This window comes from Mus musculus, chromosome 1 (assembly GCF_000001635.26).
Source record: "Mus musculus strain C57BL/6J chromosome 1, GRCm38.p6 C57BL/6J".
Lineage (NCBI taxonomy): Eukaryota > Metazoa > Chordata > Mammalia > Rodentia > Muridae > Mus > Mus musculus.
Window position 1 is genome coordinate 46,594,556 of NC_000067.6, and position 26,668 is coordinate 46,621,223.

Below are 26,668 nucleotides of genomic sequence, written 5' to 3' on the forward strand. Positions count from 1 at the left end.
ATAATGATTGATGTGGGAGGGTCCAGCCCACTGTGGGCAATGACACACACACACATACACACACACACACACACACACACACACACACACACACACACACACACACACACACACACGTACAGTCACACACAGTAACTTGGTCCTGAGTTGTATAAACTCCAGACTCCGCGAGCCTTGAGGAATAGCTCTCTTCCGTGGTCTCAGGTTCAGTTCCTGTGTTCAGGTTTCAGCTTGGGCTCCTTCCTTGGTTTCCTCAGTGATGGGCTGTGACCTGGAGACGTTAGATGAACAACACCCTTTCCTCCATGAATTGCTTTTGATCATAGTATTTATCCCAGCGACAGAAATCAAACTGAGACAAGTGCTGTTTGCTTACTGTTTTTAGGATAAGCAAGTCCTGGCAGTTGTGACTATCGAGCGAATGCTGGAGAGGCTGAAAAAGTCCAACGAACTCTTGGAGCTCATTCTTAAAGGGTTGAATGAGTACTTGGAAAAGAAGCGCCTCTTCTTCCCCAGGTTCTTCTTCCTGTCCAACGATGAGCTCCTCGAGATCCTGTCTGAGACCAAGGATCCCACCCGGTGAGTGCGTCCACACCCAGAGGCTCAGCTGCACTCATCTGGTCACATTTCATATTTTGGAATAAGATAGTACATAAGTAATAATGGATAGCTAGCTACATTTATATGAACAAGAATATTCTAAGATTATTTTCAATTATAGGTTATCAGTTATTGAAAATATACATTGTGTTTCTGAATAATTATTTCGGAAGGGCATGGACCTTGGAATGGAATTTTTATTTTACTGCATATTTTTTTAAGATTTTGAGGGTCCACCTCTCCTCTTCACCATATTGATCTTTTCATCCATATTCAAAGTACATCAATAAAAGCCAGGCATTGTGGTGCTTTATGGCTTCTATGGTCTCAGCGGTGGGCCATTCTCAAATATGTCACAAATAGGGATGAGGTTGACAGCTAGCCTGTTTAGGTGGGTGTTGTTTACTTCTTATTTTTGTAACAAGCACATGCTGACAGTTGTAGCTTTTGAGAGAAAGCTGGAGATCTTGAAGCTTGGCTTTAGTGGCCTTTTCACTCTGCTTTGCCCCACCCACTTCCTTGCATCTCTCCTGAAACTGGGACTGCCTTCCCCTTCATGGTCCATGGGTCTCTGCTCAGTGTTTCTCAACCTATGGGTCAGGACTCTTTTGGAATATTTATATTTTAAAAGTTTTATATTTTTATCACTCAAGTAGTTTATAAATTATTTTGTAATGTATTATATATATAAATATAATAAAAGTAATTAGATATTTAGATTATGATTCATAGTGGTAGCAAAGTGACAATTATGAAGTAACAAAAGAAATAATTTTATGGTTGTAGTCACCACAGCACCAGGAACTGTATTAAGGGTAGCAACATTAGGAAGCTTAAGAACCACTGGCTTTAGCACATCCCTTCAGCATCCACTAACCTGTTCATCTGTATCCTGGAGGTCCTGGAGCCGACATCTGCCACTCCAGGAGACCACTCACATCCACTCAACTGAAAATGGTATACTTCCGACAGCCAGCCTGCTCAGGCCACTTCTCCCTGAGGCTTGTCTCTGTCTTGTTTTCCTTCTTCATATTTGCTGTTACAGGCATGGGCTCTAATACGTGTGCTGACTGCTTCTCCTTAGCAGAACAAGCTCCCACAGCTGCAAAGGATTTCACTACGTTCTATTGTTGTTTTTTAAATTGCACATTCCTCAATCCTTAGGAAGAGATCTGACCTAAAACAAGGCAGTGAATAAATATTTTATTGAACAAATTAGTTTATTGTATATCTTGTACACACACAGGAAAAGTCACAGAGTCCAGACAGATAAGTTCAGGCTCATATTTCCATGTGAGTTTTATTCACTAATTCTCTTTGCTCATTTAAAGACAGATGAAGCTGAAAATGTGCCCAAGTGAGGTGTTAGTCATAGTCTGTATTACAGTAGCCAGAAAGATGGAGGGTATGCCAGATCTGTTGACTCACTAAGCTGTAAAGTACTTAGATACTAAAGCCTAGCCTGTGAGTTTCAACACTGTTGAAGATCCCACTTGAAATGGCTATGCGCATTGGAAGACTGGCTCACAGTGCTGGAAGACCTGCTAGAGTGCTGTACCTAAAACTGTTTGGTTCTTTGTGCTCCTATTTAGCATCTCTCAGCTCATTGAATTGACAACCCAGATATGCCTGCTGCTTTGTACCCATTTAAATGTTAAAGGAAGATTAGTATACAAAGAACCCTGACATGTGAGGAACTGTATTACTTTGATTGTTTAATTTTTTTTTCCAACAGAGTGCAGCCTCACCTCAAGAAATGCTTTGAAGGAATTGCAAAGGTCGAATTTACAGAAACATTGGATATTACACATATGAAGAGTAGTGAGGGAGAAGTCGTGGAGCTTGTAGATACCATTTCAACAGCCAAAGCCAGGGGCCAGGTGGAGAAGTGGTTGGTTGAGTTAGAGAGGACTATGATTAAGTCCATTCACAAGGTAATTGGTTATATTTATTATTTTTAGGAAAAAATAATGCACTATTAATGTTGCTACAAATATGTCATTGATAAGTAGACTAATAATTAGGTAGTGATTTATAAGACATAAGTTACTATTCAAAGTCTAATTGGTAATTGGTGTATTAGTTCCTTCTTGCTGTGACAAAATGTTTGACAAAGGCAGTTTAAAGGCTTTGTTTTGGGCTTGCAGTTGAAAGGGACACAGTCTGTCAATACATGGGAGCCAAAGAGGTGAGTGCTGGTACTCACCTTACTTTCTCATTTTTATTTATAATTTACTTATGATAACCTATTTTGTGGGACAGTGCTGCCCACATTCAGGGTGGGTCTTCCCTCCTCAGTTAGACTTGTCTGGAAACACTGACAGACATGAGCAGAGAAGATTCTAAACTGAGTCAAATTCATTTAGTTATTACCAATAACCATTGCAGATAACTTAGAGGAAATGAGTGATTTAATCTGAAATGGTTATTTTGCAATGACTCATTTAAGGTGGAACAAAATGATATCTCTGCCAGTGGTACTCAGGCTATAGCAGCATGTCTGCCTGATTGTGTGTAGCTGCATGCCGGAGCTTTCATCGTGATGAGACAAGCTGTTACTTATGTAATTTTAGTCCCACCTTGGAAGCATCTTTGTGTGGTTCACATACTTGGTGCATATGAATCTTTTTTTTTTTTTTTTTTTTGGTTTTTTTGAGACAGGGTTTCTCTGTATAGCCCTGGCTGTCCTGGAACTCACTTTGTAGACCAGGCTGGCCTTGAACTCAGAAATCTGCCGGCCTCTGCCTCCTGAGTGCTAGGATTAAAGGCATGCGCCACCGCGTCTGGCATGTATATGAATGTTAATGCTATGTGTGTATGTGGAATTCTCACCAGGACACCAGGAAATCACACATACTTTTCCCAGTCTATAACAACCTTACGTTTTCCACATCTCACAAAGCACTGTTATCACAATCATTGATAATTATTTTTTGTGTTATGCCAATAAGTAGAAAATGAGTACTTAAATTCATTTTACTATTGTATGGGCTTAGTAATTAAGTTTTTTAGTATAACAGTGAAAACTATTAATGATCAAAGAACATGCAGGGAATATAACTAGCTAATGTCAGCATTAATTTTTCATTTCCTCCTATACACTGTTGGAGAAGTTAACTCAAACGCAGGTGTTTCATGTCACTATGTGGTATAATGTTATAATCCTAAACAAATCTTTTAATAAATGTATGCAAGTTTGTTGCAGGATATAGGGTCACACTGTGAACCCTGAGATTGTGTTATTTACTGGAAAAAAGTTGATTTTAGTTGTGTTGAAGTTCAGCCTTAACACACACATTTAATCCAAGAGCTTTCTGCTTGAATATTGTAAACAGAATTAAGTAAAGTCAATCATAGGTCAAGAGTCAGAGCAAGCAAGCAGTTGACAGGAAGTAAACATAAATTATTAAGGAAAAAACCAGAGAGAGTAAGAGAGAGCTGGAGGATGATAGAGAGCTGCATAGGAAGTAGAAGAGAAAAACATTCAATTTGAAGGGTCGTTTTGTTTTGCTTTGCTTTGCTTTGCTTCTTTTCCTTTCCTTTTGTTTTGAGATGGTTTGGGAGAGCATTTGTGCTGTGACTCAGGAACACTGTTGAGGAAAAAGTTCAGCCGGGTGCTTTCTTTGCCTCTCTGAGCTAGCAGACTTTCACCTCAACATCTGGATCCTGAGTTAATCCTTCATTGGTTAAACCAACAATTGATATTTTGTTTAAAAATAACAAAAAAATCATTTAGACTGAGAACAGTCCCCCTTCATCCTTTTTCTGAGTAACAATTCAGTGAATGTCCCTCTGGATATGACTAGCTTTACTGATTGAGTTATTTATTTTTCCTGATAAGTTTTTTTATTAGACATTTTCTTTATTTACATTTCAAATGTTATCCCCTTTTCTAGTTTCACCCCCAAAAATCCCCTATTCCCTCCCTCCTGTCCCTGCTCACCAAACCACCAACTCCAGCTTCCTGGCTCTGGCATTCCCCTATACTGGGGCATAGAACCTTCACAGGACTAAGGGCCTTTCCTCCAATTGAGGATCGATTAGGCCATACTCATCTACATATGCAGATAGAGCCATGAGTCCCACCATGTGTTTTCTTTGATTGGTGGTTTAATCCCAGGGAGCTCTGGGTGTACTGGTTATTTCATATTGTTGTTCCTCTTATGGGGCTGCAAACCCCTTCAGCTCCTTGGGTACTTCATTGGGGACCCCGTGCTTCCTCCAATGGATGGTTGTGAACATCCACTTCTGTATTTGTCAGGCACTGGCAGAGCCTCTCAGGAGACAGTTATCTCAGGCTCCTGTCAGCAAGCTCTTGTTGGCATTCACAATAGTGTCTGGTTTGGGTGGTTGTTTATGGAATAGATTCCCAGGTGGGGCAGTCTCTGGATGATTATTCCTTCATTCTCTGCTCGGAAATTTGTCTCTGCAACTCCTTCCATAGGTGTCTTCCTCTCCCTTCTTTTTTTTTTTTCTTTTTCTTTTCTTAATCAGGTATTTTCTTCATTTACATTTCCAATCCCAAAAGTCCCCTATACCGTCCCCCCCCCCACTCCCCTAACCACCTACTCCCACTTCTTGGCCCTGGCGTTCCCCTGTACTGAGGCATATAAAATTTTCGAGACCAATAGGCCTCTCTTTCCACTGATGGCTGACGAGGCCATCTTCTGATACATATGCAGCTAGAGACACAAGCTCTAGGGGGGTACTGGTTAGTTCATATTGTTGTCCCACCTATAGGGTTGCAGATCCCTTTAACTCCTTGGGTAATTTCTCTAGCTCCTCCATTGGGGGCCCTGTGATCCATCCAATAGCTGACTGTGAGCATCCACTTCTGTGTTTGCTAGGTCCCAGCATAGCCTCATATGAGACAGCTATATCAGGGTCCTTTCAGCAAAATCTTGCTAGTGTATGCAATGGTGTCAGCGTTTGGAGGCTGATTATGGGATGGATCCCCGAGTATGGCAGTCTCTAGATGGTCCATCCTTTCATCTCAGCTCCAAACTCTGTAACTCCTTCCATGGGTGTATTGTTTCCAATTCTAAGAAGGGGCAAAGTGTACACACTTTGGTCTTCGTTCTTCTTGAGTTTCATGTGTTTTGCAAATTGTGTCTTATATCTTGGGTATTCTAAGTTTCTGGGCTAATGTCCACTTATCAGTGAGTACATATCATGTGAGTTCTTTTGTGATTGTTCTTCTCCCTTCTAAGAAGGATCAAAGTACCCATACTACATGTGACCACCAGGCCAGAGAGTATGAGTTTTACTTGGGAAGTATTGATTTACACACACACACACACACACACACACGCACACGCACACGCACACGCACACGCACATGCACACGCACACACACACACACACACTATATGACTTAAATGAGCTTAGTAGAGCTTAGTAGAGCTTAGTAGAGCTTGAGTACTGTAGAAAATTTATATAACTGTGTTTCTCTTCACCAAACTCTGCAGCATCTGTATAGCTTAAATTTTTGTTTCATTCTTTTGGTCCCCACAGTGTCCTTCTAGAACACATCCTAACTACCTCTACTGTGCATTTCTAGCCTTTGCTTCTTTAATTTTTTTTTATTTTTTTTTAATTTTGAAGTTATAATTTCCCTTCCCCCACCCCCTTTTCCTCCAAGGTCTCTCATTTACCCCCTTATATACCTTGTTCTCTTCCAAACCTAATATGCTTTTTAAATTTTTTTCAACTCTTTCATTTTCCTTAATTGCTGTGGTGGGTGTGTGCACACATGCCTAAATACATGAATACAGTCTGCTCAGTCTGTGTGATGTTTCTCATTCATTTGGCATTGGATAGCCAATTAATGTGCACTTTCCTCAGGAAGACTGCGGGTCCTGCTCTCAACTGTCCATTGCTGCATATAGTCCCTTGTATAGGGTTGAGGCTGTGGGCTTTTCTCCCTTACACATTAGCATCTCTGTTGGCTTCATTCTTGTTCGGGTTCTATTTAGGCAGTTGTACAGGTGAGACTTCACGTTTGGGAAACAGCCTCACAGCAAACTTCCTGTTCTCCCGGCCCTTACATTCATTCATTCTGCCACCGCTTCCACAGTAATCTCTGAGCTTTAAGTACAGAAGTTGGGCTACAGATGTATTAGCTGGGACTGGGCTCCACATCTCTGAATTGTGGTCATTGGTGGTTCTCTGCCCCCATTTATTGAGGGGTAAGAACTACACTTTATACTTATCCATAAGTACAAGGATAAACATTGAGAGTGTAGTTATGGATTATGCTGGTTTAATAAAGTGGTAGTTTTAGATTCATCTACTCCATGATTAGGTTTTCAGTACCAGGAATGTTTTCTTTCATGTTGAGAGGGTCTTATGTCAAATTAGAGAGCTGTTGGTTACTGCTGATGTGTATACGCCACTACTGCACCCTTAGGGATATTGCCATGCTGGTCATTGTGATTTATTGGCCTAATAGCTGGGTAGGGCTGCTGGTTGCTTCCCTCCTTTGGAAGCTTGCATGGCAATTTCTGGTCCTTGAGGGAGGAAGCTTTCGGATTAGATTCAGCTTGGGTCCTCTGGGCTCCGAGTCTGAAGTGCCTGATGTCCTCATTGTTTCTTCCATTCTTTAGCCATTTGCTTTCTTTTCTAGTCTGTCCTGCCTGTGCTTTTTATGGTTTGTTTAAAATGTTACCATTGGCAGTTACCTCTTGGCATTGTCTTTGTCCTATGAGACTCCAGCTAAACCAGAAGTCTAGAAAGTTTTAACTGTTCTCATCTATTTCTCAGGAAACTCTAATTTTGACAGCCCCTTCTGAAATTTAAACTCTGAAGTCAGCATCACTTCCCAGAGGATGTTACTATTTTTTAATTGTTATATAAGACAGACTAGAGTGTTTCCCATTGGTAACTTGTAGAAAAAGTAGATATATCAGCCCACTGAAAATTTGTAACAAAGAACATAAGTTAGACTTGTGGATTTGTAGCCTTCACTTTTTCATGAGACATCTGTCCATCTGTCTCATATGACCATAATTACTGTCTTGTACATTGGACCTATGACCAAAGAAGGGAGTAACATAGGTTGAGAAGGTCTGGAACACAGGTAGCAGTTAGAGAACTGTGTGTTCTGTCTGTGTGTACATGAGATTGTGTGGAGAGCTGATTTAAGCAAACAAAAATTGTATGGTACAAATTTGATAGGTGTCATTTTGAAATTACTTGAATGTATACTTTGCACTAAAATTGTGTACAGACTTATCTAACACAAATGTATCTATGGTATCTTTGGCTAAAACTGGTCATATAATAGTTTGATAAATGAGGTTTACACAAATTGATAATGCTTGTCAAAATAATATGTAATATGCCTGTTTATATGAATTAACTTATATGTAAGGATTTTAATCATGTTCTTTATGTGAATCTATCACCTGGATAAGCATGTTTTAAAAAGTTAAGTGGTATGAGTTGATTTAGTTTAATAGTTTAGCTCTCCAATGGTTTCTTGTTCTAGAATGTTCATTTTTACCATTTTTTTTAAATTAGGTGATTAGAGATGCAATTGCTGCCTATACAAAATATTCACGAATTAGTTGGGTAAGAGATTGGCCTGGACAGACTGTTCTCTGTGTATCTCAAACCTTTTGGACGGTAGAAGTCCAAACTGCTATACCTAAGGGGCATCAGGTAAGCTTTTATTACTTATGTTTTTCAGAACTTAGAAAATAGTTATATCAAGAACACACATGCCCTAACATGTAAAATGAAGATTGTCCATCCAAAAATATACCTTTTGCTACAAGCCAAGTTATAGGTCTTAAAAGTAAAATACAGAGAAAAGGCTACATTATTATTCAAGATTTCCATCTGAACGATTTCTTAATTCACATCATGTCAGAGCCAAGGGTGCCTGCTTCTCGGTCTTGTTGTTTGCACACTGTTATCCTTTACAAATAAAACCAGGAAAGTTATGATGTTCAGAAACACCAGGAGGATATGGGATAATGGAACCCCCTTCTGTGCCCCGAGTAAAACTACCCTGTGCAGAAAAAGCATCAATTCACTTATTTTGACTATTTTTATTTTTTAATGTACTGATTTTGAATAAATGAACATTTTGAGTTCTGCTTAATACCAAGTATTCAAACCTATTTGAGTATATGGGTTTAACAATATTATTTGGATGGCTGCTATTAATTTAAAAAAAAACAAAATAGTTCTTAATTGGACTCTCTGAGTGACGCTCCGTTTTTGAGTGAAGGGATATTTAGCATTTCTTCATTCATCACAGATGCTCTGAGTGTCCACATCATCCAAGACTTTGTGTTGGACACTGACTCAACTAGGGGAGAGGTGGAATGAAACATTTTCAGTTCCCACGTAAATTCTCTTTCTGAGCTTTCATTTGTCTTTGAGCCTTGGGAACTGTCAGAGAAACCTAAAGAAAGACACCTGTGGCATGTTTTAGTCTGTAAACACTACTTGAGAATTTGACACATGCTGCAAGTGAGAATTCACATCTTTTGTTAGAACCTTTAATTTAAAGAGTCATGTTATCATTTATTTTCCCTACCATTAATATAATAATATATGTATCAGAGCTCTTTCTGGTGCTTGTAAATTTAAGTGGTCAGGCATTTTTTTTTAACCTACCAAGTCCAATTCATATCACCTGACTACTTCTGAGTGAGGCTTGCCCTGGAGTGTGGTCTACATACCAGTGTCACTCTATCGAGGAAGCTGACTCTCACTTCTGCAAGCAGCAGTATAATGGCAATGCCTTACCAGGTAGGGTGCGACTCAGTGGCCACTTCCTTTTATCAATGTAGGTATTTTGTGTGTCCCCTCTTCCATATAGATCCTTGAGCCATACATGTGCGTGCATGCACTGTTTTTTGCGATCTAGCCCTCCCATTTAGGGTGGAACACTCTGTAGTCTCTTATTCTGTGCATGCTGACCAGTAGTGGGCTCTGTGTCAACTGCCGAAGAAGCTACACTGATGTAGGCTGAGAAATGCACTGATCTATGGGTATAGCTATAAGTCATTAGAAGTCATTTTATTTCTCTGTCCATTTAGCAAAATAATAGTAGTAGGTTTTCCGTAAAGTCCCTGTGACCTGCCTAGCCACAAGCCATGGTTTCATTAACAGTATAGGAGTTCTAGTTCATGGGCAGGCTTTAATCAATAGGACACTCTTTTTATACTTGAAGGAGTTCAACTGAGTGAACTTGTAATTGACCAATGAGTCAACTGGAACCTAGTAGTTACTGATCCTTAGTTTAAAATGAGTTTTAAATATATTTTTGATACGGAATTTGACGTCTTTAAGGTGCTGCTGAAAACTAAGTTAGTGTTGGAGTTTGAGAGGGCTTCTTATTCTCTTTAGGCAAGCAGATTCCAGTGGGGAAGGACTGAGTTGCATATGTGTAAGTCACTCCACCTCATCAATATGTCACTTAATTTTCTGCAGGAGAGAGAAAGTGGTAATAGGTCAAGAATTTTCAGGTAGCAGAATATCAGGGCATAGAGTTCCCATGACAGTGGTAAGCATGTGTGGTCCCTGGATGTCTCTACTCCACGCATTTAATATTCTCTGTGCTGATTATTCTCTCCTAACAAATGAGTGGTTTACATTGGAAAACTGATGATGTGGTTGAGTGACTGAAGACTCTGCAAGCACCTAGAGTTTCCTCAAGCTTAAAACCATGACTGTTTACTACACTAAAGCACTCAGAGAGCATGCTCAACTCAGAATCCGTGTTTTCATTTCCTTATTCTATAAGTGCTGGTTGTGAAATGAGACTGTGGGAGACATCACAGGGTCTATAAAATAAATGGAAGAAATGTCAGAATATTGAAAGTATGAATGTGATTTTAAGTTAGTTTATTGGGGCAGGAAGGTAGGAGGGTCTAGGCATGACAAGAATAATCAATTCCAGGTAACACACTGTGGTAGCTACCTTTAGCTTCACTGGCTCACAATAAGAATGTTGACAAGGTATAAACTGAGATGAAAACACTATCACATCTTTCTCAAATCTAGTTAATTAAATTGTCACTGATTCATACGAGATCATTCCAGAAGAGCTTAGTTTTTGGTATTTTGGAAAATGCAGTATTCTAGTGCAGATAAACGTCTAAGGGCATGTAGTTAGTATGTGCACCCAATATGTCCAAATGTTATTTTTTTATTTGTGTCATGATAGAATGTGAAGACCGGTGGGGATCCCAGAAGGTGCTGAACTGTCCTGGCAAGAGGACAAGGATGCACCTTATGTGACTCTAGGATCCCAAGCTGTCTTTACTAGGGTGGCTTCTAAGTACACTGAAGTTCACTGATTGCTGCAAGGATTTAAACACTTATGGGGCTAAACATGGATGGAACAGAAGTTAATTTTTCATTACTTAAGAAGGAAATTAGTAGAAAATCATTCATGTAAATAATAGAAATGGAATGGTGTTTAAGCATCTAAGGGCCTAAATAAAGAGCTTTCGCAAAAGTAAAAATTAAAGAGATAAAATCTTCAAGGAAGAAATGTCTTGTCCCAGCTTGGTTCTCTAAATTTCACATACTCGGAAGCTGTTATTTCTTTACTCGTTTACTTATTTTGGTTTTATTGCTGTCTCTGTTAAGAGTACTGAAATAAACTCCTTGGCATAAGGACCTATTAAAATGTATGGGTGTGGAGAAACTGGCCACCAGTCTTAAACACAATACTTTTCATTGACTGTAATTTACTTTCATCTTAAATCCTCTTTCAGTTGTAAATTTTCTTATCTACTGGAAGACAGCCTCCAGAGACCTTTCCTTAGAACTTGCCTTAGTTCAAGATAAACCAAACAACTTGCCATTATGTATCAGTATTATCATTATTATTATTTCTTAGCTACTTTATGTTGCTATAAGAAATTATGAGAAGGTAGATACTTCATACTGAGAACAACTTTACTTGTCTTACATCTATAGGCTGCAATTCCAAGATTTAGGCAGCCCTATCTGGTTTTAGACTCCAGTGAGGGCCTTCTGGTTATATCACAATATGGTGGATGATGCCAAGGCTAGATAGTGCACAAGGCACATAGTATGAGAGAAACAAGAGAAACTGACAAGAGGCTAGGCTCCCTTTAAATAACAACCCAAGTTAACATTTCATCACTGTAACAAAACTCCTGAGACAACTAGCTTAGAGGAAGATAGAAAGATTTTGGCTTGTGGGAAAAAAGAAAGGAAGAAAGACAGACTGAAAGACAGAAAGAAAAGAAAAAAACAGAGTAATGGGGGAGAAAGAGAGAGAGAGGAAGAGGAAGATGGAGAGGAGGAGGAGGAGAGAAAGAAGAGGCAAACAATGATTGGGTCTATTGTGCCTTCATCCAATCCTTCAAGAAGCCCCACATCTTGAAGTTCCCAGCACCTTCCAACAAATACCATCACTAACAACTAAGCCCTTTAGAGGACACTTCACAGCCAAATCAGAGTATAATCCATTCTCCTGGGAATAGTCTAGCTCCATGAGACTCAGTTAATGCCGGCCCTACACCTGAGGGTGATATTCACTACCTGGTGATAGTTCACCAGGTCCTGTCCCTTACAGCCTTTACCAGTTCAGTACTGCCACACTGGAGATCAAACCTCTGGCACATGAATTATCAAGGGACAGATGAAAATCACATTTAAACCTTAATGGTAAACATATTTCAAACCTCACATAGCAGTCTTATGGAAAAAAATGCTTTGAGGACCCATGACAGCAAAGGGAGAAAGAGGTGGCCCAAGTGTCTCAGGGTTTGGTCCCTTCCTAGCCCCACTTTCCGTGCTGCTTCTCCTCTCTACAAGTCTTTGAGAGAATAATGTTTTCAGTAGCTCAGAGTCACAGACTCACAATCAACTAAGTCTAGGAAAAAACACTTGGTTGTGTCCTTGGAGAGAGCTATGGTTGACTCTGAATTGGTCTCTTCCCCTCCTTAATGTCCCATGAGATGGGGCAGTAAGATTGACAGCTACAAGATAACCACAGAGAATAGAAAGGGGTAGAAAAAGAAGAGGCTGACATAAACTATGTTTGCCCACTGTGTCTGCAAGGTGGGTTTGTTTACTTAAAACTATATAGTAGGGAAAATAGATTATTTTTAAATTACATAGAACTATGCAGAGGATATCATATATATATATATATATATTTGAGAACAGCACACATATATTAATAAATATATACTAGTTCAAAATGTTTTTGTTCATAAAGATTCTGATCACATTGGGAAATTCTACCTTATTTTTCTCAGGCCCTTGAAGACTACTTGGCAAAATGCAACCAACAAATTGATGATATTGTCACATTGGTTCGTGGCAAATTGTCCAAGCAGAACCGTGTTACTCTGGGAGCCCTTGTGGTACTGGATGTTCACGCTAGAGATGTGCTTGCCAGCCTTGCAGATAAAAAAATCAGTGATGACTCAGACTTCCAGTGGTTAAGTCAGCTTAGATACTACTGGCAAGTAAGTGGTCTCACACTGCAGTTTCTGCCCATAGCTTCTTAAGTCATACTCACTGGCTCAGCTGTGTAACAGGATTGTTAAAAGGGAACTTTTTGCTGATGAATTTTTATATATGATTTTCCAGATTGAAAATTAAGGGAGCCAATAATTATATGTATTATCATCAGTATCTATATTTATGTACCTATATTTGTATCAAAATGTATTATCATATATTAACATACACGTACGCGTGAAGGTACCAAAAGGAACAGAAATTAGCTACTTTTTAATGTATTACTATGTTTGTTATTACAAAATATTGGTGTTAGTTAGCTTAAATTGTGATTTTTAGATTCCTGATGCACTTAAGTGAGGTATAAGTCACTTTTCTTGTCTGGTTTAGCCATTAAAGAAGCCAGAAACATGGTCCATAAGGAAAGAACTTTTCAGGCTGTCTGGGTGGATAATAATGCTTATCTCGGCTGGAAGGAATGGGGGCGGGACAGTTACAGCAGCCTGCTGGGTGTGGGAGAGTTGGGGCTCAGCAGCTCTCAGGATTGCATCTAAGTCTTAGGAGATATGGGAAGGAGGAGACAGGTATGGACCAGAACCTTGTAGGCCTTTTCAGAGCCTTGCTATTTGGTGGTAGGAAGATGGGTATGGGATGCTTGTTTCAGAAGCCATATCATTCTTTCTTAGGTTATGGACAAGGTGCTCATCTCTGTAAGCAATGGGCTCCTCAGCTGTAAAACTGTGACAGTGCTTGTGGTGGTTTGAGTGGAAAAGGCCTCCATGAGCTCACAGGGAAGCACCGTAAGGAGGTGTTGCCTTGTTGGAGGACGTGTGTCACCGCAGATGGGCTTTGCCAGGCCCAGGGTTGCTTCTTTTCCTGCTGCCTGTTGGTTCAGATGTAGAACTCTCCACTATCACTCACTCCAGCACACGTCTGCCTGTGCGCTTCCTGCCATGACTATAATGGGCTAAATCTGGGAACTGTAAGCCAGCCCCAGTTACATGTTTTCCTTTATAAGAGTCGCTGTGGTCACATGGGCCCTCCACAGCAATAAAACCCTAACTAAGGCAGTGGCAGAAAGCCATTGCCTTCCATTATTCATTCAGAAAAGTAGCTATTGAATTCTTGTAGTCAGTGAACTGATGTCTGAGCGGACAGTCTAAACAGGTCTGCACTGTGCTTATTCCTTATTAAAGATCTTGTGATTTCCCATTGTTTGAAATTTTGCTTCCTAACCAACTGCATTTTTTTCTGATTGATTCTAGGAAAATAATTTAGAAACAAAGATGATCAATGCTGGTTTGCGATATGGCTATGAATATCTGGGAAATTCCCCTAGACTAGTCATAACCCCACTCACAGACCGCTGTTACAGGTAAACCCTGCCAAAGACATGGGAGCAATAACTTACACATACACACACACACCCTAGGCCAGTGATTGAGTTACAGGTAAGTATTTTTACCTTACATTCTATAAATGGATCCTGTGTCCTTTCCCCAGTCCCTAAGCCTCCTCTCTGCTGCTTTCCTGTTTTCATCTTGGGGATAAGGGTGTTCTTAGCCTTGGCAGTTGTTGGCACTTTCTGTCCCCCTCCCACCTTTTCCTTCTTTTTCCTTCCAACTCTGGCTTCTTTTGGATCATTTGAGTTACACTGTTTTTCCTCCCTCTGAAGCTGAATTTTCTAGAGTTCTGTTTCTGTGTTCCTTGATTTCCAGACTATTTACTTCCAGACTCTACCTACCCATGTTCAAAAGAACCATGTCTTCTGTTCACAGTGCACGTGCCTGGTGGGTATCTCCTTTGAGAGATCATATTTACATTTTATTCCCAGTGGAAATTAACCACTTTCTGCATTAAGTTAGCTTTGCTTCCACGATTGTGCTTCTCAGAAGATTGATATAAACATACATTATATTTTGATTCCCATCCTATTCATTCCCATCCTTCATCTCTTACTAGACCACCCACCCTATCCCATTCCATACCCAACAAGTTTGTGTCCTCTTGTTTATTTATTTACTCTATTAATCCCAGTTAGTGCTGCCCATGTACTCTTAGATGTGTTGACATTCCCTGGAACATGTCTGATCCACCAGAGGTAACATCCTTAAAAACCCAAACAAACAAAAACAATAAACAATAAAAGGGAGCTCTCCCTCTCTTAATAGCTGCCAATTACCAACAGCTCCTCATCTAGAGATGGGGCTCCATGCCACTCCTCACTCCATGCTGAGATCTTACTTGACGTGAGCTTGTACAGGTCCTGTGCATGCTGTCATAATCACTGTTAGTTCATATGCGCAGCTTCCCTATTGCATTCCCTGTCACACCTGGTTTCTTCCTCTGTCGTATTGCTCATCACAATGGGTGGAGGCATGCTTGCTATATTTTACATTATTTATTGGATACTTTCATGGAGAATGACTGTGTGCTATTTTTTCCTTGTCTTCAATACCACCACATTCTCTGGCATAAAAGAGACATTAAATAAAATATGCCGAACTGCAGTTTTAAATTATATTCTTAGAGAATACTCAGAATTGTGAATGCTTTTGTTGAACATTATGACAAATCACGCTTGACTACAACTTATGATGACTTTCAGGTATAGTGTTAATATCTGTAGACACAAGCTATAAACTCTGGTAGCACAGAGCAAAGATGGAATATATAAGCCTTTTCTATTTTGTATCAAAACGAATATGACTAGGAAAAATATAACAGACCATTTCATTATCTGGTAATAACCTTAGCAGAACATAGGCCAAATAAAAACATGCTCTTGTTTTCAGTTTTAAAAATAAAAATGACACAGATTGCGTCATGTCACTCACATGTTTTTCCATCAGTTGGGAAAGCTGATTAAAAAGCAATTGGAATAGTGTGTACTGAGTGAGATATTAGAGGGAAGTATTAGGTAGCATAGGTGTGTAACCCAGATGGGAATTAAGTTTGTAGGAAAATCACTCGAGATGCAGTGTGCTAAGGAGGGTCTGAATGGAAACAATGTATTACATGGTAAATGGATTTGATCGCATGGAAAGGAAAAGGCTCTCTGTACTTCAGTAGCAAATTTAATCCACTTACATTTAATATCATTAGCAAACTACTTGGGCCTGTTAAGATAATTGTACTATATTTTTATATTCCCAGAGCCTTACTTTTGATCTTAATTCACTTATTTTAATAGTATTCACTATAATTAAATATTATTCTAATCATTCTCTTTATCTCTGTTATGTCCTTAAAGGATTTTTCTCCTGGGTATTAATGTTCACTATAATGTTACTAGAAGTTATTTATTTATTTATTTATTTATTTATTTATTTATGTTACTTGGAATTTCCTTCTGTTCATGTCTTTCTTCCATTCTGGAAAGTTCTCAGATTTTGCCATTTAAAATTTGGCTCTTCTTCATTTTACCCTTCTTTATTTTTTGTCCTTTATCTTTTATATATATATATAAAATGTCCAACTCTCTAAGCAATTCCCTAATATTTACCTCCTAACAAATAATTTTATTTCCTTATGTTTATTCTGATATTTAACTCTTTATTGAGTTTTCAAGAGTGTAAGTTTATTATAGAATTTCAAGTTGCCTCTTTTATAAAAATGGCCTCTGCCTCAGACAGACAGACACACACACACACACATATGAGAGAGAGAGAGAGAGAGAGAGAGAGACAGAGAGAGAGAGAGAGAGAGAGAGAGAGATTGGTTGGTTGTTTGTTTGATTGGTTGGTTGGTTGGTTGGTTGGTTGGTTGGTTGGTTGGTTGGTTGGTTTGTTGGTTGATTGATTCTGACTGCTAGGAACCAAATATGGAAGACAGTATGCTGTGGATATAGTGACACTCACTGCTGCTGTACTGTGTGTCTCACTCAATAGTGATCTTACTGTCCAGTTTTCACTCTAAGCATAATTTGGTAAGGGTGGCTTTCCCATGCTGCCTTTACTGATGTCTGTTGTGGACACAGTCACAGTTTCAGACCAATCTTTAAAGAGGGCTTTAGAGTTTTCTTCAGTTCAGAAAACAAAGCAAAACAAAACAAAAACAAAAACAAAAAAGCAAAAAAAAAAAAAAAAAGGTTTTTTTTCTGTGTTTTGGCTCATATGTAATGAGAAATGGAAATTTGACCCATCCTCGTATTGAGGAGCAATGCAGCCTTATTCCACTGACTGCCATGAGTGGTGAGCTTCTGAGCTTCCTTTTCCCTTCTCTGATTAACCTCCTTGACTCTCTGGTGTGTGCTGGAGGAAATGTGATGTCCACTAGAGACAAAGCAGCATTTCAAGCTTCCATAATAGGTTCAAAGAGGTAAATGTATCCCACTTCCCCTTCTTGCTCAATTCTAATGGTTTCATATCTGTGCTGCCAAAAGTATATTTTTTTTTATTTGTATTCAACAAAATAATATATATCTCTGCAGATTTGCACATAACCATTCCTCAAACAATGTATCCCCCTATTGGTAACACCATTTATTCTTTAAATGATGGCTGTGGATTTCAAAATTATTTTCTTCCATGTGATTTTCTATACTCTTCTAGTAAGGGTAGGTGTTCATAGAGTCAGCTGGATTCTCCATATTGACCAGAAATCAGGATAGAATTCCAAAAGTTCTAAATTTGTCATGTATATAAATATGCACATGCATTCTATCTGCTTGCCTGACCATCCATCCATGCATTCATTTATGCATCTGCCCACCTATTCATCCATCTACCCAACTAAATATCTATCCAACCATCCATCCATCCATCCTCCATCATCAGTCTATTTTTAGAAGAAAAATTAATAACAAAGACATGCTGTTAGAGAATTCTGAGGTTAGCAGTGTGTGGGGGGAGACATTATGAAAGTGGGGCTGAGAGTCAGGATTCAATTTACCTTTTCTTTTGCCTACATGTTAATTATTTTGTCCATTCCTTTTACTCTAGGACCTTATTTGGAGCCCTTCACCTGCACCTTGGAGGAGCACCTGAGGGCCCAGCTGGCACCGGAAAGACAGAAACAACCAAGGATTTAGCAAAAGCGGTTGCCAAACAGTGTGTCGTTTTCAACTGCTCCGATGGGCTGGATTATTTGGCCTTAGGAAAATTCTTTAAGGTTTGGATCAACTAACTCCTCATTTCTTTACAGTAGGGTAGCCATCAGTAATGGAAGGGGGTTACAAAGAGAGACAACTGGATGCAAACAGAAGCTTTACTGTGCCTGGTATAGTCTCAACAAGTTCCAAGCACAAGTGAGCTCTGCCACGATCCAGTCCCTGCTATGGAGGTCACTCTATCTGACTACTCCTGATTGGGTCATAGACTTAGAAATATTAGTTAGCTCTTTGGATATTCTGACCAGAAGGCAGTTTTTCTGGCCACACAAGTCAGGTCACATAGAGGGTTATTCTTTAAAAAAGCAAATAAACTTTGCTTTAAATGGGATCTTTAAATATATCAGGCAGATAGAAGTTTGAGAACCACCCACTGGGTAAAGGCTGTGGTGTGGGATTCCAAAGATTTCTTTAGTCTCTATGCTGTATCAATAAGTCTCAGAGTTTGTTAATTGACTATTATAGACACATCTTCGGTTTTCTGCATTGGAAATGTATAACTCTTCTTAATTTAATAGTGTGGATATTTGTCCATACATATGTTTGTGTGTTTGTGAGTGTGCATGAGCATGTGTGTCATATGCAAGGAAGTCAGGAGGTTGATACTGGACTCCTCAATTGCACTCCACTTTGTTTAGAGACAGGGTCTCTCATTGGCTTAGACCTTGCCAAATAGGCTAATGTGACTAGTCAAGGAGTCCCAGCGAGTTGCCTGGCTCTGCCTCCCCAGCACTGAGATGAGAGGCATGTATCACTATGCCGAATTTCTGTGTGTGTGTGTGTGTGTGTGTCCGTGTGTGCGTGTGCAGGTGCATGTGTGTGTGCTGGGAATTGTTCTTTGTGTGTCAAGCATTTTACCAACTGAGCCATCTTCCCACACCCAAAAGCCCTGGCCCCTGGCCAACTCACATACACCTTCTTGTCTACCATGTTTTATTGATCTAAATTTGTTAGAGTCTAGAGGTCTGTGAGATTGTGAAAAGGAGAATCAAGGTGGACTGTGCTTGTTTGGACTAGAGCGGCTTGGTTCTAGAGGCTATAACTCCTTCACACGTGAGGCAGGCAGGCAGGCAGGCAGGCAGGCAGGCAGGCAAACACAGTTATTTGTTTGGGATGGCTGAGCCTTTGCATTTACTTCCTTTTCTTTTTCTGTAATTTTCCAAATATATTTTATCTATTCTGTACTATTTACTTTAAAATATTTAAATTTTTCTTTAAATTAAACTAACAAAAATATACTATTTCTACCTAACACAGTGAACTGTTTTCCTTGAGTGATATGCACTGGTCATTTTAAACAACTTTATAATTGTATAATTCTTTATTTGTGATATGAAAACAGGGTAAGATTTTTTTTGAAGGAAGTCAAAATAATAAATAATATGATAGGAGACAGTGGAATGGTTTTTAATTTGTCTTCTATAGTGCCATATAAACTTGACACAATGACTAAGAAACAATTGGCAATTAGAAGAGCCTAGGTATGGCTTGAATAAATAGCACATTCCAATGTAGTCAAAGCAATGGCTGCTCTCTTTATCATAATATTCTTCATTCTTTGATTTAGATTGATAGATTTCAACAGAACTAAATTTGCTTATTGTTAAGTACTAATTGATGGTGCAGATACAGTTTTGGTGTGAAATTCACGTTGAAAAGTGGGATTACAAATAAAAGTATAGGTCTTACTATTTAGAACTTCATAATCTTTCAAGCATTATTTTTGAAAACTTCATCACAATCTGCATATTTGCATATCTGATGTTAAACAGCCTGTTCTCTGTGACAACTAAACCTTTTATTATATTATTCATTGGAAATCAAAGTAAGGGGTAGTGTGCTCTCGGGAGACTTACCAATCTTTGATATGCATGAAGTTCAGCACATATCTGTGAGGCAATCCTTTCTTAGGATTATAAATTGGGCTTTGAATGTTAGTTGGCTCTTCTGCTTACAAAGCAGTATCTCTGGCAAGGGAAGTCATGTTGCATAGATGGTTATTACAACCCATTATTTCAAAAAAGCAAATAAGGTCCACTTGTAAATAAAGAGTAAAGGCTTGGAAATTATAGATATCCCGCTAGATACCTAAAGACATACTCAGAGCAAAGGCAATAAATTGGGAAGTTTTCCAGTTGATCCAACTCTTTATTCACCTAGAATAATGAATTGGTAATAAAAAATGAGCTGTCTTTAAAGATAAAGGTAAATAAGCAATTTCCTTGATGGGAATTAAATCCCTGAGAAGATCAGGTGAAATGCATCATTTCAATGTAATACTCAATCAGATAGAGTTGAAAATGTTTATTATTCTTTCCTCCCAGGGACTGTTATCCTGTGGAGCCTGGGCTTGCTTTGATGAGTTTAACAGAATTGATTTGGAAGTACTTTCTGTGGTTGCTCAACAAATCCTTACCATCCAGAGAGGTAATGAGCTTGTCTGTCTATGCAGCAAGTGAAAACAAAGGAGATGGGGGACAGGCAGCAAGTGGCACAAGCTGAAGCACAGCTAACTCATCACACTTGTGGTTCCCACAGGCATTAATGCAGGTACCGATCTCCTAGTGTTTGAAGGAACAGAACTAAAACTTGACCCCACATGCGCTGTCTTCATAACAATGAACCCTGGGTATGCTGGGCGGTCAGAGCTGCCAGACAATCTGAAGGTATGGAGGCTGTAATCATAACATGTTTCTTTTTTACCATTTATGAATGCAAAGGGAAAATGTGATCCCAGGATTGTACATTTAAAAATATGCTTTTAGGCACACCACTTTGGGAAATTATTCTAGAAGATCATGCTTAAAGCTTCAAATAGTTTTACAAAATAATAAAGGTACAACTCCAAAATTTTATAGTTTTACAATGGTAATGATTATCACAAATGAGAAAAGACAGAAAAATACCCAATATTCTTATTGTATTCTATCTTTTCAGTTTTATATGCAGTTTAAAAGGCTCAAATATGACAATTGTATATGGGTGGTAGGCTTTTTTTTTTTAAGTTAATTTAAAGCCAGGGTGAACATTTTCCCATCTTTGTAAACATGATCTGGACTGTAAGTAGGATCACTGAGCTGTCTTTCTGATGGAAATTTAAGTTGCTTCCAGTTCCTCCACTATAAATAGCACCACTGAAGGCCATTGGTGCTGAAGGCCTCTCTCGATTGGAAGATGTCCCTTAGCCAAATTGCCTTCAACACATGGTGAAGCCATGGACTTGTCATATAGAGTCTCTCAGTTCCTGTTAACACATGATACTTTTTCTTTTTATTTATAAGGGAAAAAACACTGTCCTAGCTGAATAGAGTAAAACTTTCACTTTAAAAAAGTAACTTTTCATTGATTAAGTAAAAAAATGTTTTTTTCTCCATATATTTACCCTCTTTATTATATACTTTCAGGGCAGATTGCATGTTTATGGAGTATGTTTAGGAACAATATTCGTTGGTGAATAGTACATTAACAATTATAGACCCAAACCCAAGATTTGCTTTCTATTGGTCACATGTGTGTAGCAACAGCACCCCAGGGTCATTCTAACTGCTACCCAATAGCTTTGTACTTCTAAACTTCCTCTTTATGTGCTTATGTTATGAAGTACTTTGCTTTAATGAAGGAAGGGATGATTTAAAAATGAGAAGTGAGGGGTGAAGAGATTGTTCAGTGGGTAAATATTCCTGCCTCTAAGCCCAAGCACCTGAGACCAGGACCTGCACTGGGAGAAGAGAACTGACTCCCTCACGTTGAACTCTGACCTTCACACTCTGACCTCTACATGTGGGCTGTAGCATGTATAACCCTCCCCAATAAGTAAATATAATACATTTTAAAAGAGGGGAGTGGTAAATTCTTTATCTAAAAGGCTCTTTGTGACATCTTGCAGCTTTGTTCTGGAAAGCTCTCTCTGCAGCTATTCCTTCTGTTCTACACTTAGACTAGTCTGCTATTCAGTGGGATCAACCTGAGTACAAAAAGAACCACAAAAGCAGAAGGCAAACCTGTGAGTAGCTGGTCATAAAAAGTTGGAAGACATGATTACTTGAATCTGCTAATGCCTTGGGTAGACTGTCCCACACCGTGTGTGTTGTATAGTAATAGACAGATATTTGCCCTGCAGCCCCTGGCATGTTGGGTGTTCTTTCTACATTAAGCTAAAAGCCCCTGTGAAGCTCCCCCTGGCTTTTCTGTTGCTACCATTGCCTCTTTGTGGCTGGAGTTGCTATAGAAACCTGTTTGCAAAGTGAACATGGAAATTCCTAGCTGGGTGTCCTGGCCCCCAGCATGTAATCCATTTTTGTGGAGGCCTTAAAAGGAGGACCAAGAATGCAGGGTCATCCTTGGCTACAAACTAGCAGGAGCAAGAAACAAAAGGAATTCTAACAAAAGGAAATGAGCTTTGAATTCTGAAAAGGGAAAAAGAAAGAAGGAAGGAAGGAAGGAAGGAAGAAAGAAAGGGAGGGAGGGAGGGAGGGAGGGAGGGAGGGAGGGAGGGAAGCAAGCAAGCATTGGCCCCAGAAGTGGTTATTATCCTCACTATTATCCCTGAATCTTCTCCACCCACACCTAACCCTCCACCTTGACTGCTCTTTTGGTTTCTCTTGACTCTTCACTGTCCCATTGACATGCCATCTTCCCAGCCCTCTTCACTTTTGGCCGAGGTGGAGCTGTTGTGACAGCTTCCTTGGTACAGATCTTTCCTGCTATGGATACTACTATTTCAATACTACCAATGTCGTCTATCAAAAGAACTCCTACCATGTATTTCCAGATGTAAAAGCTACTGGGGATCTGGAGAGGTGGCTTAGGGGTGAAGAAAGCATCCTGTTCTTGCAGAGACTAGAGTTTGCTTCCCAGCACTCTCACTGAGAGATCATAAGCAGTGTGCTATAGCTCCAGGAGACCCAGGGCTTTCTTCTGGGGTCAGCAGGCACATGCATTTATATCTGCACTGACTCAGATACAAGTACACATATACATATACTTAAGGCATAAAACAAACCTTTAAGAATATTAAGGCTCTTATTTTTTTTTCCACAAAATAAAGTGTTAAGAGCTAATGCTTGTATACTGTTGTTCCTTGTCTATCACAGAGGCCTATGTATCTGTCACAGTGATCTTTAAGCCTCTGCATGCCCCATGCCTTTCTACATGCTGTTTTCTCTCTCTGGAGTGCTCACCTTAGCAATGACTTTCCTCCCTGACAAATGAATCCAGTGTTTGAACAAAGAACCACTGAGCATACAAACAGTTCAGAAATGGACATAGGCTATGTCCTGGGCTGGGCATTTGTCTGAAGTTTCTGTGGAGACTCCCCTCCTGGGTCTCTCTTCTTCCTGGGTTGCTGCAGGCCAGCTCCACACCAACTTCTAAATTGGTGAGCTCTCAGTCTTCCTGGAGTGGTGGACTGGCTGGCTGCTTCTTTTATCAGGTACATTTACCACACCCTCTTCTCAGCAAGCTCTGGGCATTGAGCCTGGGACCAGAGGCCACTTCTGTTTTCTCAAATGCAGAGAGCCCTCCCAACTGTTCATTGTATTTGGGGATAGTATGGAGAATTTAGGGATCATCTCTGACCAGCTGCTCCCATCAAAGAGAGTATCTGCACACATCCCCTCTTCCTAACTCCAAATGCTTCATGATAAGAAGGTTTCAAGGTTATTACACTTCTTTTGTAAATTTGGCACACACTATAGCTTACATATATTGTGATAACTGATAAGCATTATTTTGTGTGGAAAGAATCCCCCTTTTAATATTTGGTCATGTCTGGATAAAACCTGAAATTTCTTGAAGACATCTCTACTACAGAGGAGCTATATTTTAGATTGTAACCACTCCAAAGAATTGTTACTCAAGATTGTTTCAGAATAGTTTTTAAAATGGGCGTATTCTAGATCTATTGGCATTACAAAGCCAGTAACTTGACACATACACAGCTTTCCAGAGAGAGTGTAGTATGAAATTCTCTTGCCGCATCTGAGGAAGAAAGGAAAGTAGACTGTTACACTCAACTAACATCAAGCTCATTCCTTGAATAAGACAACATGTTAACGGCATGTCTTTCCAGATCCTTGGAAATAGTAGAGAAAAAATATTGCTTGAATGTGGGAACAGGAACAAGAATGGGGTGAGATGTGATGGAGTCATGTGAAGAATCCCAGGAATCAGACTCTGGGACCAGCATCAGGGTGAAGATCTGAGTTTATTGTGCAAAGCATAAGCTTTTCTACAGTGTTGTGTCAACCCCCAGCCCCTAAATCCTTCACCAATTGTTACTTGCCACAAAGTCACCATGCTCCAAATGAAAGCCCCTTCTGATGAAGTAACTCAGAAGAAGTAAGGGAAACATAGTCACCTCTTACGACTTCCATCAAGACAGTCAGTAGGGTGGGGGTAAGAGCTGGGGAGGGCTCAGCCACAACTCTGGCCTCGGTTTCTTTTTGCTGTCTCACTAGTTCCTGCAGCCAATTTCAATCTAATGCCATGTATGGCAGATTAGGATTCTTCGAAGAGTCACAGAAGCCTGTAGTACCTTCCTTTCTATCCACTTTTTCCATCACTAGGTTGACTTACACATCGCCAACACTCAAGGGTTTCCTTGTTTTCAGTTACATCAATATGCAGGCCTTTGGATCAAACTCCAGAAGGTACAGTTCTTCTTCATGCAGCACCCTTCTACAAATGAAGTAGACCCTGTAGAAACTTATCTCATGTATTTCTGCTGAAATAAACACAGAGGATTGCACTCACATTCACAGTGACTACATATGGAAAAACACTCACACTAATGTCTACTGAGATCTTTGCCTCACCCCTGCCCTGTTTCTCTTTCTGGTACTGAAGAAGACCTGCTACCAGTTAAGTTAGAATCCAATTTACTTTTGTTTCAAAAGTGTAGTTGTAAGCTGCCTGCGGCCTACCTGAACTGGGTACTCCTAATAGGCAGGCTGGGGCTGAAAAACAGACTAGATGGCAAGAAAAGAAGGAGCCAAGACAAATTTTCTCTGATCAAGGCCCCAAAGTTTACTAAGAGTCTGTGCTTATAAAGAGGGAAAGCCCATCCCCCGCCAATCCATTTTTGGTGCCTGTCACCAACCGGAAGACACAGCACAACGTGGATTGTCTCAAAGGTCTCTCAGCAGGCAGCAGGATCTTGGAGAAGAGCAGGGCAGTTGACACATCAAAGAAGCCAGCCAAGTTGGAAAGCTGCACCGCAGGTGGCCCACCTCAGTGGTGACAAGGTCTGCACCAGCCCACTTCAGGCTGGGGGATGCTACAATTCCTCCCTCGTTATATAATAAAAATAGCTGTACCAAGACATAAAATTTATTTATGCTCCATAGTCCTGCCTGGGAGTTATGGTGGCTGACAGCCATGCCTTGCTTGGGAAATCTCAGATTTTCCCGAACTATTCTTATCTGCCAAGAAGTATACATGCAGCTTGTTTGTGTTTATTTTACACAAACATGGCTCTGTGGTGTATTATTAACAAACCCCGGCCTCTTGACATATACCTTTGTCTTAGATTGATATAGTTCCGAAATCTGGTTGACCATCATTTGCTGACCGGCCCTCATAGCACACCTCATTCCCAAATCAGACCAAAGCCACAATATATACTCAATATGCTTCCTCATATTGATGAATTCTGCCACCTGTGCTTGTTGGAGGTGAGGCTGCAAGCTTGCTGAAATCGGGCTGTAAGGAGAGACTGACCTGCTTGAAAAACAAAGTGGAGACAGTTGAAAAACAACAGGAAAAAGCTTCTTTGGGGAAGTCCAGGTACTTTATTCAGTTGCAAATTAACAAAGATCAAGCTCAGACTCTGACCTCCCAGTGTGGGGAAGCTTGCTTTGAGAATTAACAGAAAAGCCAAAAATTCTCTGAGAGTGAAGACTGCTCCAAATTAACTTTTGTGGCTAAAAAAAAAATTTTTAGCCATCAACAAGTTTAAGATCATATTTACTAGAAGATTCAGGATCTGTGTCCACTTGATGAACCAGTCTTTCAGGCAGACATCGCGCTTTGTCTTCTTTTTGTGAAAAAACACAGACAGAACCTGTTCCCCAGATTAAAATGGGATCTGGACCATGCCACGCATTAATTAATGGGCCCTGCCATTTAACCATGGCATAAGAACTGGAAGTAACTGGATGCCAGGGTGATCTGCTGCAGACTGACCTTTAACATCAGTTTGCAAAAAAATTTAAAATGAACAAGACAAAATCAAGATGTGCTTTTGGTGACTTTGGGGGTATAACTGCCCCTGTTTTGTTTTTAAAAGCCAGTTTTTCAGAGTGCAATGAGCACATTCAACAATTCCTTGTCTCATGGGGTTATAAGGAATTCCAGTTTTATGTTTGATACCAAATTCCTTACAAAATGAAGTAAAATTGTTGCCCATTATCTGTCTTAATGAGTTTAGGCAATCCCAAAGCATTAAAGGCTTGTAATCTGCCGGAGATATAAATCTAGCATGGCATTGCCTTA

The 26,668-nt window shown here is 39.7% G+C and overlaps 1 protein-coding gene across 2 annotated transcripts in view; it reads left to right on the forward strand.

Moving 5' to 3' along the window:
- Positions 1-26,668, forward strand: part of Dnah7c (dynein, axonemal, heavy chain 7C) — a 382,050-nt gene that overhangs the window by 169,128 nt on the left and 186,254 nt on the right. The window contains exons 20-28 of one of the 2 annotated variants that reach the window (XM_011238631.3): positions 386-579; positions 2,336-2,534; positions 8,122-8,262; positions 12,858-13,070; positions 14,331-14,440; positions 14,784-14,855; positions 18,009-18,177; positions 20,500-20,602; positions 20,714-20,841. In XM_011238631.3, coding sequence (XP_011236933.1) covers positions 386-579; positions 2,336-2,534; positions 8,122-8,262; positions 12,858-13,070; positions 14,331-14,440; positions 14,784-14,855; positions 18,009-18,177; positions 20,500-20,602; positions 20,714-20,841 — 1,329 coding nt within the window. The remainder of the gene's footprint in view (positions 1-385; positions 580-2,335; positions 2,535-8,121; positions 8,263-12,857; positions 13,071-14,330; positions 14,441-14,783; positions 14,856-18,008; positions 18,178-20,499; positions 20,603-20,713; positions 20,842-26,668) is intronic. The other variant, NM_001310335.1, reaches the window with a different exon arrangement.